At 56.4% G+C, this 20229-nt stretch overlaps 2 protein-coding genes across 7 annotated transcripts in view; both read left to right on the top strand.

Annotated features, from left to right (window-relative positions):
- The first annotated feature begins 418 nt into the window (after positions 1 to 418).
- LOC100977575 (cytochrome b-c1 complex subunit 1, mitochondrial) lies at positions 419 to 11143 on the top strand. 2 transcript variants are annotated; one of them, XM_008971711.3, is made up of 13 exons: positions 419 to 552; positions 802 to 942; positions 4258 to 4344; positions 5362 to 5491; positions 5711 to 5909; positions 6502 to 6581; positions 8681 to 8796; positions 9030 to 9173; positions 9308 to 9468; positions 9581 to 9666; positions 9995 to 10083; positions 10436 to 10511; positions 10954 to 11143. In XM_008971711.3, exons 1-13 carry the CDS (start codon positions 484 to 486, stop codon positions 11016 to 11018), a joined length of 1443 nt encoding a protein of 480 aa, XP_008969959.1. In that variant the 5' UTR covers positions 419 to 483; the 3' UTR covers positions 11019 to 11143. The 2 variants fall into 2 exon arrangements, with proteins under 2 accessions (XP_008969959.1, XP_063458411.1); XM_063602341.1 differs by having other exon boundaries at positions 10436 to 11143.
- A 2850-nt stretch (positions 11144 to 13993) lies between these two features.
- The window catches only part of COL7A1 (collagen type VII alpha 1 chain), a 32094-nt gene continuing 25858 nt past the window's right edge, over positions 13994 to 20229 (top strand). The window contains exons 1-17 of one of the 5 annotated variants that reach the window (XR_010111542.1): positions 13994 to 14495; positions 14847 to 14885; positions 14993 to 15078; positions 15605 to 15785; positions 16457 to 16616; positions 16704 to 16797; positions 16890 to 17051; positions 17215 to 17378; positions 17454 to 17583; positions 17686 to 17802; positions 17906 to 18052; positions 18140 to 18256; positions 18332 to 18481; positions 18562 to 18690; positions 19338 to 19481; positions 19570 to 19695; positions 19798 to 19941. Coding sequence is in view for 4 of the 5 variants with exons in the window: in XM_063602774.1 (XP_063458844.1) it covers positions 14994 to 15078; positions 15605 to 15785; positions 16457 to 16616; positions 16704 to 16797; positions 16890 to 17051; positions 17215 to 17378; positions 17454 to 17583; positions 17686 to 17802; positions 17906 to 18052; positions 18140 to 18256; positions 18332 to 18481; positions 18562 to 18690; positions 19338 to 19481; positions 19570 to 19695; positions 19798 to 19941 (2050 nt within the window). In the remaining variant the exon portion in view is untranslated. The remainder of the gene's footprint in view (positions 14496 to 14846; positions 14886 to 14992; positions 15079 to 15604; positions 15786 to 16456; positions 16617 to 16703; positions 16798 to 16889; positions 17052 to 17214; positions 17379 to 17453; positions 17584 to 17685; positions 17803 to 17905; positions 18053 to 18139; positions 18257 to 18331; positions 18482 to 18561; positions 18691 to 19337; positions 19482 to 19569; positions 19696 to 19797; positions 19942 to 20229) is intronic. The other 4 variants (XM_063602774.1, XM_034956378.3, XM_008971712.4 and 1 more) reach the window with 4 other exon arrangements.

The raw sequence follows: 20229 nt of genomic DNA, 5'->3' as shown, positions 1-20229 counted from the left end.
TCCAGCCTGGGCGACAGAGCGAGACCCTGTCTCAGAAAATAAAAAATAAATAAAGAGAAAAAAATACTGACTTTCAGCACCGCCTTGTGGTCCCAGGTAAGTTTCCACGCTGGTACTTTAGCCCTGGGCTCGAACCTGCGGACACGCTGTGGCTGCAACTCCCCGCCCGCCAGACCTCAGAGTACGCAGCGCGGCTGGTGAGAAACATAATGCACTCTGACTTCCACGCGTGGAATGGGGAGATGGACTGCACGGCGGGCGGACCTGCTCGGGCTGATGGACGGCAGGTGGACTGATGTGCGCAGGGACTGGCGGCAGCGCGGTCAGAGCCAGCCAGCCAAAGCCAGGCCAGCACAATAGACTGTCCCGGTTCCCGCCAGGAGGCGGCCGAGCACCAACTGTACGGTACTGCGCCTGCGCCGCGACCGCCAACGCGCCCAGTCTACGCTTGCGCGGTGCAACAGGGCCGACTGCAGCTGGAAAATGGCGGCGTCCGTGGTCTGTCGGGCCGCTACCGCCGGGGCACAAGTGCTATTGCGCGCCCGCCGCTCGGTGAGGTGGTGGTGAGAGCGCGGGGCTTCGGGACAGGGCTTCGGGAAGCGGACGGGTGTGGGCTGTTAGCAGTGGCAGGTCGAGGTGGGGAGGACGCGGGGTCAGGGCCGTGGGAAGGTCACGGCGGAGGGCGGGGAAAGGTATCTCGCCGCTTGCCTAGGGGCGGGGTTCGGGGGTCCTCCTGAGGACCTGGGAGGTGGGGAGAGATCCCCTGACCGATTCCTCACTCGCGGCTGTTCCCTTCCACAGCCGGCCCTGCTGCGGACGCCAGCCTTGCGGAGTACGGCAACCTTCGCTCAGGCGCTCCAGTTCGTGCCGGAGACGCAGGTTAGCCTGCTGGACAACGGCCTGCGTGTGGCCTCCGAGCAGTCCTCTCAGCCCACTTGCACGGTGAGTTGGGGACGCTTTTGGGGAGAGGGCCTCCAGGTTGGGCCTGCCGTCTTTTCCCTGGTTGGGGTGTGACCTCGGGCTCGAGTCTTCCCGTTTGTGGTTTGGGTTCGGACCCAGGACCACTCACCCCGAGAATGGCCCCATTCCCTATCCTAGCCACGCCTTGGCTTCACGGGACAGTCTTCACTATAAGCCAACATTATTTAGCATATAATGTCCGTCAAGTAGGCGGCCAAATTCTTTTCCAGCCTTTTGTTAAGGAGCCCATATAAGGGAAGTGATCATGTCTCCTCTTATAATGCGGAAAATGGGATTCAGACACCTTAGGTGACTTGCAGGGGTCCAGGTCTATCAGCCTCACTGCCCAAGGTCATAATCTCCAGGCTAGACCAGAAATACATTTTAGGAAGAAATGCATTTTAACAGTACAATGAAATGTGTGATTTTCCAAAAAATACAAATTCTCTAAATTGACACAAGAAATCTTGAGTCACAGATAGATATATGAATAGGTGAGAAGATTCCCAAGAAATAATTATCTCCTCCTCCTTTCAGCCCTCAGCCCCAGGGCCAGATGGTTTTATTGACACATCCTTTTAGTTTTTCCAGAAACAATGTCCTGCGATTTAAATTGTTACTAAGCATAGGAAAAGGTGGCCTGCAACTTCCTTGTTATATGTCACTTGTTATAGTAAAGAATGCTGTATTACATGAACTCTAAAATGTGCTAGATTGTAAGGAGCTGTCTGCTCCAGTGCCAGAGAAAGAATCTCAAGAATGTTGCCAATTTTAATCAAAGGATACTATAGATTGTAAAATGCCTCTTGCATTCCAAGATGTTAGATGTGAAATACATGTTCATCTAAGATTGTGTGATATATGGTATATGCATTGACATCTCTTAGGAAAGCAAATATCACATGTTCTCACTTATCAGTGGGAGCTAAAAAATATGTACATACAGATGTAGAGAGTGGAATGATGGACAGTGAAGACTTGGAAGGATGAAGGGGTGGATGATGAGAAACTACTTAATGGGTCCAGGCCTGGAGGCTCACACCTGTAATCTCAGCACTTTGGGAGACCAAGGCAGGCGGATCAGCTGAGGTCAGGAGTTCAAGACCAGCCTGGCAAACATAGTGAAGCCCCATCTCTACTAAAAATACAAAAATTAGCCATGCATGGCACACGCCTGTAATCCCAGCTCCTGGGGAGACTGAGGCAAGAGAATTGCTTGAACCCGGGAGGCAGAGATTGCAGTGAGCCGAGATGGAGCCACTGCACTCCAGCCTGGGTGACAGAGTGAGAGTCCATCTCAAAAAAAAAAAAAAAGAAGAAATTACTTAATGGGTACAAGGTTTGTTATTCTGGTGATGGATAATTCAGAATCCCTGATTTGACTACTTGTGCATTCTGTGCATGTAATGACATCACACTTGTGGGCGGGGCACAGTGGCTTACACCAGTAATTCCAGGGCTTTGAGAGGCCAAAGCAGGAGGATCGATTGAGCCCAGGAATAAGAGGTTGCAGTGAGCCATGATTATGTCACTGTACTCTGGCCTGGGTGACAGAGCAAGGCCCTCTGTCTTAAAAAAGAAAAAGAAAAAAATGGAGTTTCAGGTGTGGATAGAAATTTCTGAAAATTGTGCTTGTACCCCATAAATTTATACAATAAAAAAAAGTCTTGGCTGGGCGCAGTGGCTCATGCCTGTAATCCCAGCACTTTGGGAGACCGAGGCAGGCGGATCACGAGGTCAAGAGATTGAGACCATCCTGGCCAACATGGTGAAACCCCGCCTCTACTAAAAATACAAAAATTAGGCTAGACGCGGTGGCTCACGCCTGTAATCCCAGCACTTTGGGAGGCCGAGGCGGGCGAATCACAAGGTCAGGAGATTGAGACCATCCTGGCTAACACGGTGAAACCCCGTCTCTACTAAAAATACAAAAAATTAGCCGGGCGTGGTGGCGGGCGCCTGTAGTTCCAGCTACTCGGGAGGCTGAGGCAGGAGAATGCCATGAACCTGGGAGGCAGAGCTTGCAGTGAGCCAAGATCGCACCACTGCACTCCAGCCTGGGTGACAGAGCGAGACTCCGTCTCAAAAAAAAAACACACACACACAAAAACAAAAATTAGCTGGGCGTGGTGGTGCACGCCTGTAGTTCCAGCTACTCGGGAGGCTGAGGCGGGAGAATCACTTGAACCCAGGAAGCAGAGGTTGAGTGAGCCGACATCACACCACTGCACTCGTCTCGTGACGGAGTGAGACTCCATGTCAAAAAAAAAAAAAAAAGTACTTAGGAAAGTAGATGTGAAAAACTTAAATCAGCTGTGAACAAATAGTAAATTAAAAGACTAGACCGTGTGACCAAGTGGGGTGAGTGGTACGTGTTTCTTTTACTTTTTTTTTTTTTTTTTTTTGAGATGGAGTCTCTCTGTCACCCAGGCTGGAGTGCAGTGGCACGATCTTGGCTCACTACATCCTCTGCCTCTTGGGTTCAAGCAATTCTTCTGCCTCAGCCTCCCAAGTAGCTAGGACTACAGGCACGTGCCACCACACCTGGCTAATTTTTGTATTTTTAGTAGAGACAGGGTTTCACCATATTGGCCAGCCTAGTCTCGAACTGCTGACCTCGTAATCCACCTGCCTCGGCCTCCCAAAGTGCTGGGATTACAGGTATAAGCCACCGCGCCCAGCCTGTGGTGCGTGTTTCACAGCAACCAGGAGGCTGTCAAGAAAATTAATATTACCTTATTGGGTGCCGAGGCAACACTGTGTTTGGTGTTCAGAGCTGATTAAAAACAACAACAAAAAAGATATTATAGGAACAATATTTAGTGTGATAAAATATACAGTCTAAACCAATAGTCCCTTCCTTAATGATGAAAGGATAAAATCATTGCCAGAACAAAGGCAGCGTGTAATTTTTAGAAAGGAAAAAATAAGTTGTTGTTTGCAAATGATATGTTGTATGCTTAGACAAAAACAAATAATTAACTGAAAAGTGAGAGTGAATTTAAGGATTTGTATGCTGGTGAGACCAGGTAAATGTGCACAGTTAGAAGTGTCCCTGGGGGTCCTTGATAGCCAATCAGGAGAGCAATGATGCGGTGTGACGAGTCATTCGGCTGCCCCTCTGTTTTCCAGGCATGACTGTGTCCCCAAGCACAGGGGTCCTGCTGGGGCAGCTCTCCCTGACTCCAGGATTCATAAGTCCCTGCCTGGGGCTTGTACTGAGTCACTCAGGTGGGGTGTGAGTAGGGGGCTGGGGAGTGGTTTGTTTGTAACCTTTTCTGGTGGCTTCTTGACCAGGTGGGAGTGTGGATTGATGTTGGCAGCCGTTTTGAGACTGAGAAGAATAATGGGGCGGGCTACTTTTTGGAGCATCTGGCTTTCAAGGTGAGGCTCTTAAAGTCTGTCTCCTCTGGGCTTAGGGCTGCCTGTTGTCCCTTCTGAGGATGAAGGTCAGAAAAATTAGCCTGATTATGGGCCTCAGTTGCGGGGCTGATGTCTGGCTGGCTTTCCTAAAAGGAGCCACATGAGCTTAACCTCTCCTGAGTGGGCACGTATCTGATGAGCCCCTGCCTGAGGCCCTCAGAGCCAAGAGGACCCAAGGAACCACAGGAGCCCCACTTTTCACCAGAGAAGCCAGGCCTGTGTTATTTGTATTCATACAGGAGGCCTGTGGAACACACGTAGATATGCACATGCATTTTAACAAACCCACAGACATGGGCATGCATGCTTGCTTATGAAATGTTCTTCTCTGGTGGAATATCTAGGCATCCCTTGGTTGTAAAGACCCATGTTTTTTAAAGGAATGAAAAACATGGAGAAGGATTATCGGGTGGGCAGGGCCATGGAGCCATAGTAGGCAACCTAGCCAGCTGCAGTGTCACAGGTATGTGTGCAGAATTAACATGTGTGTGCACACCAAGAGATAGCACCACTGTTCTCCACACACAGGACTAGGATTGGGTCCCACAGAGGCCACTAGCATGTATTCACAAACATACAGTCATGGGAATGGCATGGGAGGAGTGGGTTCTATCACTTGAACACAGGTGTGGGCTTACCTGACCATGGCTGTCAATAAGGAGGGGGGAGGTGTACTGGTAATGACCCCCACAGCTTGTTGGTAAGCTGTTACAGGAGCTTTAGGCAACACTTGCTCTGGCCATGCCCTTCAGTCCTGGCCCTGGCTATCTCTGTTCTGTTGGCGCATGATGCCATGGTTTTGGTCACCTCAAGGCCTGCTTAGTGCTTGGTAAACAGACTCTGGGATCTGTGTCCCCAGAGTCTATGCTGAGGGAGGTACCTGTGGACCAGTGGTCCTGCTGGGTGTTTAGCCTCTGAGGACAGGGTTCTTGGGTTCCTGTGTAGCTCCTGATTGTTCTGGTTGATATCTGGTTCCAGGGAACAAAGAATCGGCCTGGCAGTGCCCTGGAGAAGGAGGTGGAGAGCATGGGGGCCCATCTTAATGCCTACAGCACCCGGGAGCACACAGCTTACTACATCAAGGCGCTGTCCAAGGATCTGCCGAAAGGTAACACCTGGAGGAAGAGGCGGGGACAGAGGGCAGGGGAGCAGAGGACAGCTACCTAGGAGCCCCTGGCTGACCACAGAATCATATTACCCTTAGCGTATGGCTTTGCAGCCGGGCAACTAGGGGTGGGCAGCAGGAGATGCCAGGCCTGGGGATTTTGTGCTGTCGTTGGTCTGCAGTGGTCCACCTGGCACCTAAACATGTCCTCCTTGCATCTAGCTGTGGAGCTCCTGGGTGACATTGTGCAGAACTGTAGTCTGGAAGACTCACAGATTGAGAAGGAACGTGATGTGATCCTGCGGGAGATGCAGGAGAATGATGCATCTATGCGAGATGTGGTCTTTAACTACCTGCATGCCACAGCATTCCAGGGCACACCTCTAGCCCAGGCTGTGGAGGGGCCCAGTGAGAATGTCAGGTGAGAGTTGGCTGGCCTTGTGGTGGGATGCTTGCTCCATTCTGGCCTGGCCAGACCCTTTCCAGGTCACATTTTTAGTTGGCTAGCTGTCTGTCGGGGTTATTTTCCTGAGTTATGCAACTGGAGACAGTTTCTGTATCCATGTGGTCCAGTGAGTCTTTTTTAATGGCTTTGTGGGCTTCACTTGAATTTTGGGCTTTGTTTTAAGGTATGTTTTGGTGCATGTCCTGACAGTCCAAGGGCGAAGTGTCTGGGTGTCCCCTCCATGTGGTCTCTTGTCTCCTTTGTGGATGGCTCCGGGAGCTTTGATGCTGCCCTTTGAGAGTCCCACAGTGTTGGCTCACGCCTTCTCAGAGAAGACTATGAGCCTGTCCTGAAGTCAGGCATGAGGGAAGGGCAGACAAGGGTTGCCCTCTGGGCCCTGGAGGGGTGGGTGGCAGAGATAGGGGAAGGGGGTTGGGGAATGTGCTAGGGCCCACTCTTCGGAGAAACCATGCGTCTCCTAGTCTGCCTCCTCAGTCCCATTCATGCATGCACCCCAACTCACTCCAGTGTGGTAGAGGTGTTGACACACTGACCATATGTCTTGTAGGAAGCTGTCTCGTGCAGACTTGACCGAGTACCTCAGCACACATTACAAGGCCCCTCGAATGGTGCTGGCAGCAGCTGGAGGTGAGTGATGGAATCACTGAAGTCCTGGGTAGTGGGGTCCCAGCCTTGGTTATCAAAGCCGAGGTCCTGGTTCCCACCATAGGGGACCTTTCACCCCAGGGGACTCTGCTCCCACCCTAACCTTGAGGGGAATGACCTTCCTCCTGTGCTGTCTGAGGTGGGATAGGATTCTACCCTGCTGCCACCACTGGGACTGGTTACACAGGATGCTGTCCCTCTGGTACAGGTCTGTCTTAGCCCCACCTGGTTCTAGGATACTGAGTTCATGGGCTGGTAGGGGATGCAAGCTCCTGGCCTTGTTCCTTGTGGCCTTGCCCTTGGGAGAGCCAGCCATTAGTTGTGTGTTGATGCATGCCTGATAACAAACCAAGAAGTGCCTTGAAAGGAAGGCACAGAAGGGTGGGGAAGATTTCACTGGGGACTCAGAATTGGAGTTTGGGGGAGGGGCTTTTTAAAGCACCTGTAGTTTGAACAGAAGCCTGAAAGGTGGTGAGTGTTATTTAGGTGGGGTGTGGGGAACTGAGCGCGGGGAAAGAGCAGTGTCATGGTCTAAGGTTTGCTCTGCTGCTGTGTGGGGTCACAGTGCAGGTAGGCTGGCTAGAGAGGGGCTGTGGCAGGGACTGGGCAGGAGATGGCAGGAGCAAGGGGGAGCAGTAGATGGACTCCAGGTGGTTTTATAGATGGAACCTGGTTGGGGTCTGGACATGGGTAAGGAACTGAGGTCAAGGTGCTTCCCATCTTGGCTGGTCGTGGTGGCTCACGCCTGTAATCCTAGCACTTTGGAAGGCCGAGGTGGGTGAATCACCTGAGGTAAGGAGTTCGAGACCAGCCCAGCCAACATGACAAAACCCCGTCTCTAGTAAAAATACAAAAATTAGCCAGGCTTGGTGGCAGTTGCCTATAATCCCAGCTACTTGGAAGGCTGAGGCAGGAGAATCCCTTGAACCCGGGGGACGGAGGTTGCAGCGAGCTGAGATTGTACCACTGCACTCCGGCCTGCGCAACAGAGTGAGACTCCATCTCAAAAAAAAAAAAAAAAAACAAAAACATACTTCCCAGCTTATGACCTTGGCGGCTGAGTGTGCAGAAAAGACCAATAGGAAGAGCATGACCAGGGGCTTTGGAGCTGGGGAACCTGGGGGCAAGAGCAATCTGACGTGTGTGTCAGACTAGCAGGGCTTGAGCTCATGGAAGGAAGGAATGAAAGGCCAACGCAGGCCGGGCGCAGTGGCTCACGCCTGTAATGCCAGCACTTTGGGAGGCCGAGGCGGGCGGATCACAAGATCAGGAGCTCGAGACCATCCTGGCTAACACAGTGAAACCCCGTCTCTACTGAAAATACAAAAAAATTAGCCAGGCGTGGTGGCGGGCGCCTATAGTCCCAGCTACTCGGGAGGCTGAGGCAGGAGAATGGCGTGGACCCGGGAGGTGGAGCTTGCAGTTAGCTGAGATCGCACCACTGTGCTCCAGCCTGGGCAACAGAGCGAGACTCCGTCTCAAAAAAAAAAAAAAAGGCCAATGCAACTGGTGGCACCACAGAGCCCTCCTCTTGTGGAGGTGAGGAGGCAAGATCCAAGGAGTCCTAGGGTATACGTTTGTAACATTATTTGCAAATGTCCCCAGCTCTCAGGGGACCCAAGAGCTAATCACAGCCCTGTAATAGCGCCTCTTTCTGCCCCCTCACTTGCCACCCCCTGCAGGGCCAGCAGCCAGAAATACTTGAGGGAGAGCTAGAGGGAAAAGGCAGGCCAGGTGGCTTTGTGCCCAGGAGTACCAGTCTTGTCCTTGATGTAGGTGGAATGCATCTTCTCAAGTGAGAACCCACACTTGGATCACATGGCAGCCCATTTTGAAACTCTGAACGCTGCTGCTCTCCTGGGACTGAGGCCAGGGGAGCTATTTGGCCCTGAGGTGCCTGTCCTGTCCACAAGGCAGGGTCTGTCTGAGGAGGACCTTCTTTCCTCACCCAGTTCTAATGTCACATACTCCTGGTTTCTCCCACTAAGACAGGACATGGGGGTCCTCTGCCTGTCTGTGAATCGCCCCACCCTGTGCCTTGGGCCCTGGCTGGTCAGTAATGCCACTGTCTGTCTCAGCAGGAGTGGAGCACCAGCAACTGTTAGACCTCGCCCAGAAGCACCTCGGTGGCATCCCGTGGACGTATGCAGAGGACGCTGTGCCCACTCTTACTCCATGCCGCTTCACTGGCAGTGAGGTATGCTGCCTTTTGGGCAGGAGTAGTGCTCAGCTGGGGGCCTGTGGGAGGACCCCCATGTGCATGGTTATCCTGGTGACTCCAGAGATACCTCAGCAGTTGGGAAGGGGTTCTGTGGCTGCTGCGTCACAGGCACACATGTTCACACACATACACCCTCTACCCACACCTGCCACCTTTTCTGTTCCCCTGGCAGTCTGGCTGTCCCTCAGCCTTGTCATGTACTGTTTCAGATCCGCCACCGTGATGATGCTCTACCTTTTGCCCACGTGGCCATTGCAGTAGAGGGTCCTGGCTGGGCCAGCCCGGACAATGTGGCCTTGCAAGTGGCCAATGCCATCATCGGCCACTATGACTGCACTTATGGTGGTGGCGTGGTGAGTGCCAGAGCGAGCATGGGACCTCGCCTTCAGGGAAGAGAGGGTGCTGGGGCTGTGTGCTCCTGTGCGTGGGGGTCACAGTGTGCGTTGAAGACAAGAGGGTGGGTGCTGACCACCTATCCCCTTGGCAGCACCTGTCCAGCCCACTGGCTTCAGGTGCTGTGGCCAACAAGCTATGCCAGAGTTTCCAGACCTTCAGCATCTGCTATGCAGAGACGGGCTTGCTGGGTGCACACTTTGTCTGTGACCGAATGAAAATCGATGACATGATGTTCGTCCTGCAAGGGCAGTGGTAAGTGGCAGCCTGGTATTCCTAGGTGGGATGGCGGCTTTAACCAGCACAGTGGGAGGCTGAGAGATGACACACTGGCTCAGAATGAATACCACCCACCCCCCCACTTTAGGATGCGCCTGTGTACCAGTGCCACGGAGAGTGAGGTGGCCCGGGGCAAAAACATCCTCAGAAATGCCCTGGTATCTCATCTAGATGGTGAGTCCTACAGCTCAGCGGGGAGGGGTAGAGTACATCTTGCCAGCGACAGCACCAAGGTGGCCACTGCTCCTAACTAACCAAGGTTAGAAAGGAAAACTTTGAAGACCACGCCATGCCCCATCACCCCACCCTTGGATGCAGGCAGGTGTGAGACAGGTCCACAGCCCATCACTGCCGTAATAGGTGACCATAGAAGAAAGGGCTGTGATCTGAGTCAGCATGAGGTCAGGGAGGTCCTTGTCAACCTGAGGCTGGAGATTGTTTGTGTACCTGTGGGTCCAGGATTGGGCTGGGTGGACCTCTGAGCCTTCTCTCACCCTTAAAGGCACTACTCCTGTGTGTGAGGACATCGGACGCAGCCTCCTGACCTATGGCCGCCGTATCCCCCTGGCTGAATGGGAAAGCCGGATTGCGGTAACATGGACCCCTGGGAGAGGTTCTGGAGTCTTGGCCTGGCAGACACCTGGGAGGTGTAGGGTTGGGGCCTGGCATAGCGCAGCCTGCTCCTGTAGGCATCCCTGGTGTCCTAGGCAGCTGTCACCTGCAGGGGTAGCATAGTGGGAGGGCAGGGCAGAGGTGCTGATGGCTGTGGAGATGGGCGGGGCCCATGGAAGTCTATAGCAGGGATCCCTTCTGCCTTTCCTCTTTTGGGCTGGGGACAGCTGCATGCTGCCTGTGGGAGATCTCTGCTAGTTGGATGATGTTGACTGGCTGAGGTGGTGGCCAGGTGCCCGTTAGCCAGTATGCCCTCTGCCTCACCCTGCAGGAGGTGGATGCCAGTGTGGTACGTGAGATCTGCTCCAAGTACATCTATGATCAGTGCCCAGCAGTGGCTGGATATGGTAAGTGGCCTAGGGGGTCTGCTCTTTGTTTATTTCCTCAGGCCATTCTCTTGGCCTCCCCTTCCACCTCTGCTCCCACACTGCTGCTCAGCTTACAGAGCAGCCAGTTAAGGCCCCAAGCAGCTCTCCCCAGTCCCCTGGCTGCCAGGGAGTTCTTGCTCAGAAAACCTGTCCCAGCAGTTCCTTGACTGCCTGCCAAGGTGCCTTCATCAATACCCTGCACCCGTCAGGTAACGGGCACCTCCATGTGGGGTGGGGCTTCAAGGGCCAGAACATGAAGGGACAGGCTCAGCACCCCTGGGGGAATGTTCTCTCCTCTCTTTCCACTCAAAGCCTGTCTTGTGCTGCTCTGGGCAGCATCTCCGAGCTGGGTGCGGCACAGGGCCAGGTGTCCCTGTGCAGGCCAGGTACCCCACCCTGACGCTCCACCCTATCCCCACAGGCCCCATTGAGCAGCTCCCAGACTACAACCGGATCCGTAGCGGCATGTTCTGGCTGCGCTTCTAGGCAGGAAGCCTGTGTAAGCAAGAGGGCGGGGCCGGGCTCTGTGGTCCCCCCCCACCACAAACACAGCACTTCGGCTCCTCTAACCTGTGCCACAGGTGACCACCAATAAAATCCTCTGCTGAGAAGTGTGTCATCCCTCTTTTGGCATTGGCATGGAGTCCATGGGGCAGTAGATGGGGAGCAAGGACTTCCCTCTAGTTCTGTGGCTCCTGGATCCTCCTGCCTTCCCACAGGCTGATGTGTCCTCAGCCAGGGGCAAGCGTGGGGGTTGCAGCTGAGGCCGGAAGTCTTTGATGCCTACAGGGAGCTGAGCCCAGATGTTTCCACTCAGCCACTTAGGGGAGTTCCTCAGCCAGCTGGTCCCAAGATTGGGCTGTGGGAGTCCATAGGAAGTGTAAACCCAGCCTTTGCCCCGTAGGAGTCCCAGCCTGCAATCCCTGCAGGCTCAGGTGGGAAACCCCTCACTGTGGACCTTGTGCCAAGTCACCCCCTGGTGGTCCCTGGTGGACCAGAAGGGGCCAAGGGGTGTCTCCAAGGATGCCTCTTGTGTGTGTTTACTCAGCATTCTGGGAGGAGGATAGCCTGGGGCATAGTGTTCTCATTTGGTTTCTAACTGCTGCCTGGACAAGCAGGGCAGGAATCCTTTGCCTCCGCTGACTCAGGCTCCAAGAATAGCCCTGAGCTCAGTGGGGCCCGAGCCCCCTCCCTCTACTACATCTGTCCCAGGCAAGTCCAGAGCTGCTGGCCTGACAATCCCCTCCCCATTTTCCTGAGGCAGCCAGAACCTGGTACAGCTCTTAGCTACCTAGTCCCTCTATTATCTCTTTCGGCTCTGGTCCCCATGGTGGGTGCGCAGGTAGGCTGCTCCTCCTGCACCCCGCAGTGCTTCCACAGTCAGGTTCTCTGGGATCCCAGGGGGAAGTTGAAAGCGAGGGGCCCAATTTTCCTTTGAGGAAGTCGCTGCCTGGCAGTCACAAGCAGGGTGCTGGGACAAGGTCTTTTAGAAGAGGGCTGTTCAGAAGTCCCCCCAGCATCCTAGCTTGGAAGTAGCCCAAGGAACCCTTGTATCACTATCACCCTGCCCCACTGCCTTTCCCTCACCATTGGTTGCCATATGTTGCCAATTCGGAGACATTTGTTAAGCACCTTCTACGGCCCGGGACTGGGGCATTGCGCAGATCATTCTACTTTGTGAACGGCTGGAGAGAAGATGCTGGGCAGCGCAGAACCCTGACAGGCCCAACCCTGGGTGCTCATGGAGGTGCAACACCCAGGCAGGGGAACAAGTGCCAAGTCTGTTGCCAAGTTTGAGCTCCTGGAGGATGGGGCTTCATTTCTAAGCCCAGCCTGGCCCTTAGAGGCTACAGGTGTGCTGGACACGAGAGCTTGAGTTGCTAGGAGTGGTCTGGTTCTAAGGGACCTTGCATACCAAGCCAGGGACTCTGGTCTTTACCCTGGAGCCATGCTGGGGAGGTGTGTTGGAGGTTACTGTGAAGAGAAGTGACTTGGTCAGAGTTGAGATTCAGCATGGGGACTCTCAGGCCATATTTCTGTATCAGTCTTGGTGAGCTGTGCTGTGGCAGAACAGAGGTCATGGCCACACGAACTGGAGCCAGCTGTAGGGGACACAGAACTACATTCCCAGCAGGGCTGGGAGACGCGGAGGCGCGAGTGGGTTGGAGGAGGGTAATCTTCCATAGTCCAGTGAGGAGTTTGGTGGTGTCCAGGGTACAGTGGGATGTGTGGGGCTGGGACCTGATAAAGAGGCCCTGGTTGGAAACAGATGGGGTGAGGTAGTGACTGAGGCCAGGGAAGGAAATGTTCAGGGAAGCTTGGGAGGGAGAAGGATGTGCTCTGGGGGCTCCACCGCCCTGATGGGGTTGCAGGTAGGCACTGGCCTCGGGCTGTGCCCTAGGCTGTGTGCCTCCCAGGAGGCCAGAGGTGGGGCTTCAGAGGGCCACACTCCTGCTCGTGAGTCTCATAGAAGCTCCAGACGTGGAGTCATTCCAACCTTACTCCTACCTTCTCAACAGCCTCTCCCAGCACCCTTTGAGAGACCCTCTCACAGCAGCTTGTCCTTTCTTTTGGAGGCACCTCAATTCTGATGAGGTTTGCCTGAGCACCCACCCTCCCAGCTGGGCCTCCTGTCTCCCCTAAGACTGGCCCACGTGTGCACATATGTCTGTACCGTACTGTCCATGCCACTGGCCTGCTCTTGCCCGCCCTGGCTGCACGGGAGGAGGTGACAGTCTTAGGGGGAAGGGGCTGCCTGTGTGATAACATACCTGGTTCTCTGCAGCCCCCCACTTGGAGCACACCTTGCAGGGATGGGGGGTCCTGGGACATGGCTGAGGAGACCCTGACCTTGGAATAAGGTTATAGGCCCCATGGGGTCACAGCACTATGCCCTAGGATAGTTTGGGGGGTCAGTAATAAGGGATAGAGCCCCAGCCTTCCTTGGGCAATAGGAAAGCAGGCAGCATGGATGGTCTTCACTGCCTCCAGCTCTGGCCACACCAGAGTCCTCGGGCTGTGCAGGAGTCCAGCCAGTGCTGTCCCCATATCTCCCTGTGGATCCCAGGGGAGGCTGTGGGGCCGGGCATATTAGAAGGGTCCCAGCAGCCTTGGTGAGTATAGATGTGCTTTCTGGGGTGCCCAGAGTTATTCAGGATTAGCAGGAAAAAAAGGGAGAGCAGGACCCAGATGGGGGCCTGCCCTTCTTAGCGGTGCTTCTCTGCCTTAGTGTCACCCATCTAATGGAGAGATACGCATATACAGAGCCCCACCTCCTTCGGACAGTGGCCCTGGCCTGGTGTGTGTTGGAGGACTGTCCACAGCCTCAGAAGCGAAGCTGGGGGAGGGTGTGAAGTCAGCCTGGGTAAGGGGACAGGAGTAAGGTAGGGGGCAGTTATGAAGCTGGAAGCTACAGGTACCATGAGGGCAGTGAGGAAAGGAGGAAGGGGCCCAAGGGGACCTTGGCCTGGTGGGGGAGATGGGTGGCAGGGACCTACAAGAAAAGTAGATGGAAGGAGAGGATGCCTGTGGGTGAGGACATGTAGGTAGGGGGACCTGGCCTGGGGCATGGAGGGCTGGATTCCTGAGAGATGAGCTGTCACTGTGGGTGGTCCCGCCCTCCACACATGGGCGGCCCCATCCCTGCAGGCACAGCTGGATTGCATCTGCCTGTGACATGGTAGGGGATGTGGGACACTGGGATGTATGCATAAGCATGACACAGGTTCTCTCCTCCTTCCGGCTTATCCCCTACAAAGAGAGGGTGAGTTACTTGGATCCAGGCCAAGGGGACCTTGGTTTCCCTAAGACCGGCCCAGAGTCACTCATTTGCCAGGGCTTCTTGCCTGTCAAGGAGATCCGGATGGGGCCCAGGAGGCCCACCAGACAGATGGCTGAATCACAGGAGTGGCCGGCGGGACCCATGGCCTGAGGGCTTGTCTGGGCACCCCCACCGGATTGGGGGTGAGTCATCCCCAACTGCAGCCCCCACCCCCCACGGCACTGCTGCCTTGTGGCTCTGCAGGAACCTGTCCACTCCTCAGCCTGGTCACTGTGATTGACCTAAAGCAGCCAAGACCTGTGACCTTAGATGGAGTTGGGGGTACTCCCTCAGCATCTGCCCATGCAGAACCTTCTGGGAAATTCCCAGAAGCCACGGGGGGTCGGGGGGTTTATAGTTAAGTGCGTCATATCGTTTGCCTGGGGGAGGGGGGGGGCGGCGACCTCTCAGGGATATGGGTGAGGGCGGGTGCCTGGGTTCCCGCCTGCCGCTCCGCCCCCCGAGATCAGGGACTTTTCTCTGCTCTGCCCCAGAGACTGCAGCGGCGGCGGCGGGAGCAGGCGGACGCGCAGGCAAGACCAGGACTCGGGCTGGAGGGGCGCTGGGCTCGGACCTGCCAAGGCCACGGGGGAGCAAGGGACAGAGGCGGGGGTCCTAGCTGACGGCTTTTACTGCCTAGGATGACGCTGCGGCTTCTGGTGGCCGCGCTCTGCGCCGGGATCCTGGCAGAGGCGCCCCGAGTGCGAGCCCAGCACAGGGAGAGAGGTGGGCACCGCAAGGGAGGACCCGGCCCGGGGCACTGCACCGTGCCACCCTCCGCTCCACTCGGCCTTCATCCCCAACACCCCCCGCCCACAACCCAGCCAACTCCACGACGCCCCGCGGATTCCTCCTAATTCTGGGACTCCCCGAACCCTCCGCGATCGGTGCTGGGTTCCCTAAACCGCCTCCTATCCTGTTCCGACCCAAATTCTGGCTCCCTGGATGCGTGCGGGGTCCCCTGCCTTATGCCAATCCACGCCGGCCCCTAGAGGCTGACCTCAGTCCCAAGTCCACACCCGTGCTGGCGACTCTCCCTCCCCCGCGCACCCCCAACCCTCCGCGGGAGTCTGCTCTGGGACCCACCGAGCTCAACTCCCTCCAAGGCCCTCAGGCTCAGGCCGACTCGGCCCTGGTTTGCATAAGATGAGGCCTACTCTCCCTACCATCCCAAGTCCCAGTGAGGCCACCGTGCGGGTAGGCGGGTGGTTGGCCTCCCAGAAGAGGCCCTAATCTCTCCTGCCCGCCCCAGTGACCTGCACGCGCCTTTACGCCGCTGACATTGTGTTCTTACTGGATGGCTCCTCATCCATTGGCCGCAGCAATTTCCGCGAGGTCCGCAGCTTTCTCGAAGGGCTGGTGCTGCCTTTCTCTGGAGCAGCCAGTGCACAGGGTGTGCGCTTTGCCACAGTGCAGTACAGCGATGACCCACGGTGAGTAGGGGCCCTGGGGGCTGGGGACCACGAGATCCCCACCAAGACTCCTTCCCCAGAGAGGGAGGAGACCCTGGAAACCCCAGGCCGGGTCTTTGCAGAAACAAGTTTTGGGGAACCTAGAGACCCCCTAGCCAGGACCTCCTCTGGAGACAGAGGTAAGGATTCCCTAGGTAGAACCTTCGTGCCCTGAGGCACCTCCAGGCTACTGCAAGACAGGAAGGTGCAAGACAGTGAGGCTGTGTTTTCTGATCTGGAGATGGGGAGCCCAGGAGGGGGCCCCCACGCCTGTTGGATTCTCCACGTTCTAGCCCTCTAACCCCTGCAGCCATTCACCAGAGGTGCTCCATCTGGCCAGCATCCACTTTCCTACATCTGGACCCCTCCTCCTGCAATTATTTAATTAAGCAGCATCTTGTTCCCCACAGACTGTGAGCCCCTAAGGGCTCCTTCAGGTCTGCCCAGGCCCAGCTGCAGATGGTGCACAAAGGAGCCCCTGGGGAGTTTGTTAACCTGGGGGTTCCAGAGGCAAGTGGGTGTGGAGAATGACAGAACGAAGGGACCCCTCAAGAGAGCCTGATACCCGTAACCCTCACCCTAGAGGCCTCCTCAAGGCCAGGGCCAGAAGAGATCCTGAGTCCTAGCCTGTTGCCACCCCTACTCTCCAACAGGACAGAGTTCGGCCTGGATGCATTTGGCTCTGGGGGTGATGTGATCCGCGCCATCCGTGAGCTCAGCTACAAGGGGGGCAACACTCGCACAGGGGCTGCAATTCTCCATGTGGCTGACCATGTCTTCCTGCCCCAGCTGGCCCGACCTGGTGTCCCCAAGGTGATCCCTACCCCTACCATGCCTCCCAAGATGACCCCAAATGAAGTGTCCAGGGGAACCGTGATTTGACCCCTGCACCTGTCCCAGGTCTGCATCCTGATCACAGACGGGAAGTCCCAGGACCTGGTGGACACAGCTGCCCAAAGGCTGAAGGGGCAGGGGGTCAAGCTATTTGCTGTGGGTAAGGACCGAGCAGGAGTGACAGGTCAGCTGGGGGGTGGGGGCAGTCAGAGAGCATGTGGGTGACTGAGTCCTGATTGGTCGTCACTTCAGGGATCAAGAATGCTGACCCTGAGGAGCTGAAGCGAGTTGCCTCACAGCCCACCAGTGACTTCTTCTTCTTCGTCAATGACTTCAGCATCTTGAGGACACTACTGCCCCTCGTTTCCAGGAGAGTGTGCACGACTGCTGGTGGCGTGCCTGTGACCCGACCTCGTGAGTTCCTGCCCACACGGTGTACCCTGACCTAGACCCCGGACCCCAATCCCCACTTGGCAGTGCTGATTCCATCCTATGTGCTCCTGACCCCGACCCCAACTCTGCATCATACATGCCCACCCCAATCTTCCTGCCTGATCCCCTGATCCCACATTCCCAGCGGATGACTCGACCTCTGCTCCACGAGACCTGGTGCTGTCTGAGCCAAGCAGCCAATCCTTGAGAGTACAGTGGACAGCGGCCAGTGGCCCTGTGACTGGCTACAAGGTCCAGTACACTCCTCTGATGGGGCTGGGACAGCCACTGCCGAGTGAGCGGCAGGAGGTAGGATGTCAGGAGTGATAGGTGGTGGCTGGGGACTTGGCTGGGCAAGATAAAGTGACCTCTTGCCCTGGGCAGGTGAACGTCCCAGCTGGTGAGACCAGTGTGCGGCTGCAGGGTCTCCGGCCACTGACCGAGTACCAAGTGACTGTGATTGCCCTCTACGCCAACAGCATCGGGGAGGCTGTGAGCGGGACAGCTCGGACCAGTGAGCAATTCTGCCAGCCTCTGACCCCATTCACCTAACCCCCGACCCCAGTACCCCCTCCCACTCCTGACTCCATGAATCCCTGGTGGGACTCTCCCCCAGCTGCCCTAGAAGGGCTGGAACTGACCATCCAGAATACCACAGCCCACAGCCTCCTGGTGGCCTGGCGGAGTGTGCCAGGTGCCACTGGCTACCGTGTGACATGGCGGGTCCTCAGTGGTGAGTGAGAGATGTGGGCTGAGGGGAGTCCCCGCGCCTCAGACAAGGCTGTAGAGTCCTGAGTCTGCAAGGCCCACTGGCCCCTTGGTGTCCCCCCATGCAGGTGGGCCCACACAGCAGCAGGAGCTGGGCCCTGGGCAGGGTTCAGTGTTGCTGCGTGACTTGGAGCCTGGCATGGACTATGAGGTGACCGTGAGCACCCTATTTGGCCGCAGTGTGGGGCCCGCCACTTCCCTGACGGCTCGCACTGGTGAGAAGGCTGGGCACTTTCTTCAGGCTGGGACGGGCAGGCAGGGCAAGGCCCGGAGGCCACTGACATCCCATGTGCCCTGGGCAGACGCTTCTGTTGAGCAGACCCTGCGCCCGGTCATCCTGGGCCCCACATCCATCCTCCTTTCCTGGAACTTGGTGCCTGAGGCCCGTGGCTTCCGGTTGGAATGGCGGCGTGAGACTGGTCAGTGCGGGGGAAGGGATGGACAGGCAAGGGTCAGGGCATGGCCTCTGCTGGTCTGACCCTGTCATCTTGCAGGCTTGGAGCCACCGCAGAAGGTGGTGCTGCCCTCTGATGTGACCCGCTACCAGTTGGATGGGCTGCAGCCGGGCACTGAGTACCGCCTCACACTCTACACTCTGCTGGAGGGCCGCGAGGTGGCCACTCCTGCAACTGTGGTTCCCACTGGTGAGGGCTCTGTGGGCTGGGCCAGTGAGTGGGGGAGGTGTCGGAGCCCCAGGCTGCCTCTATGCTGTGCTCTCCAACAGGACCAGAGCTGCCTGTGAGCCCTGTAACAGACCTGCAAGCCACCGAGCTGCCTGGGCAGCGGGTGCGAGTGTCCTGGAGCCCAGTCCCTGGTGCCACCCAGTACCGCATCATTGTGCGCAGCACCCAGGGTGAGGTGGACGCAGCCAGCACCCCCACCACACACACTGAAGTTCCAGCCTGAGGGGTCTGAGTGTACCTCCAGCCCTCTCCTTCCACACCTGGGTCCCTATAGTCTCCTCCCTGTCTCCTTATCCATCTGCTTCCCAAGATGGCACTGAGCCCTGAACTGTCAACAGGGTGTGTCTGCCCCTACCCTACCCCAACCAATCTCCTCCCTGCCCCACACCCCATCCACGGCTTTCACCTCTGCACAGCCACAAGCTCAATCACCTGTCTTTCTGTTACCCTAGTGGTGACCACTGTACACCAACCTCTCATTGCATGTCCCCATCCAGCACTGACCTCTGCCATCCCACATCAGTGTCTGTCAATGGCTCATCAGTTCTCACTGCAGTCCACTGACTCCTGTCATCCTACATGCTAAGATCCCATGGACTCCTGTCCTCCAGTGTCCCTGACCATCACTGGCCCCTTTCATCCTATGTCCTTGTCTTGCACTCACTTTTTTCAGCCATATCCCAGCTCTCTGGTCCCCACAACCCCACATCCCCACCCCCATGGCCCTTCTCACTCTGCGTCCCTGTCCATCACTGCCATCGTCCCACATCCCTGTCTCTTTCTGACCCCTCCCCACCTACCCTGACTTCTCTCTTAGGGGTTGAGCGGACCCTGGTGCTTCCTGGGAGTCAGACAGCATTCGACTTGGATGACGTTCAGGCTGGGCTTAGCTACACTGTGCGGGTGTCTGCTCGAGTGGGTCCCCGTGAGGGCAGTGCCAGTGTCCTCACTGTCCGCCGGGGTGAGTACTGCAGGAGGCTTGTGGAGGACAGCTGCCTGCCTCACTCTGGTCCTGGTTCTGACTTCTGACTTCTGTCTGTAACTCCTAGAGCCGGAAACTCCACTTGCTGTTCCAGGGCTGCGGGTTGTGGTGTCAGATGCAACGCGAGTGAGGGTGGCCTGGGGACCTGTCCCTGGAGCCAGTGGATTTCGGATTAGCTGGAGCACAGGCAGTGGTCAGTGTGGGGTGTGTGGGGGGACTGCCGAAGGGACCAATGAGGGTATGGGGGCCAGAGGGGACAGGCAGGAGCCATGCCAGCATTTCCCTCTGACCTCAGGTCCGGAGTCCAGCCAGACACTGCCCCCAGACTCTACTGCCACAGACATCACAGGGCTGCAGCCTGGAACCACCTACCAGCTGGCTGTGTCGGTACTGCGAGGCAGAGAGGAGGGCCCTGCTGCAGTCATCGTGGCTCGAACGGGTCAGGCCCTGCCCCCATCCCTTTGCTCTCTGCCTCCATTGCTCTTTCAGACCCCCATGCCTTCCGTTGCAGACCCTTGCTTCTCCCCAGAACTCCTGCCTCCCCCTTCAGATTCCCACTCCCTCCTCCCTCAGAGACGCTGCTTCCTCTTCAGTTTCAGCTGTCTCCCCTTAAGCCCTCCCCGTATTCAGATTCCTCCGCTTCTCTCCTAAGACTCCCACAGCCTTTGCCCTCAAATATCCACCACTTCAACCCTCAGACCCCCATCCTTTTTTGCTGGACCCAAAT

The sequence above is a fragment of the Pan paniscus genome, chromosome 2 (assembly GCF_029289425.2).
Source record: "Pan paniscus chromosome 2, NHGRI_mPanPan1-v2.0_pri, whole genome shotgun sequence".
In the NCBI taxonomy this organism is placed as follows: domain Eukaryota; kingdom Metazoa; phylum Chordata; class Mammalia; order Primates; family Hominidae; genus Pan; species Pan paniscus.
The sequence above is the reverse complement of the archived record's forward strand: the minus strand, read 5'-3'. Positions and strand labels throughout refer to the sequence as shown.

Coding starts and splice junctions, on each gene's coding strand:
- LOC100977575 (XM_063602341.1), top strand. CDS start 484: ATGGCGGCGTCCGTGGTCTGTCGGGCCGCTACCGCCGGGGCACAAGTG. Junction 6,582..8,680: donor GGTGCTGGCAGCAGCTGGAG/GTGAGTGATGGA, acceptor CTGTCTCAGCAG/GAGTGGAGCACCAGCAACTG. Junction 9,667..9,994: donor CCTGGTATCTCATCTAGATG/GTGAGTCCTACA, acceptor TCACCCTTAAAG/GCACTACTCCTGTGTGTGAG.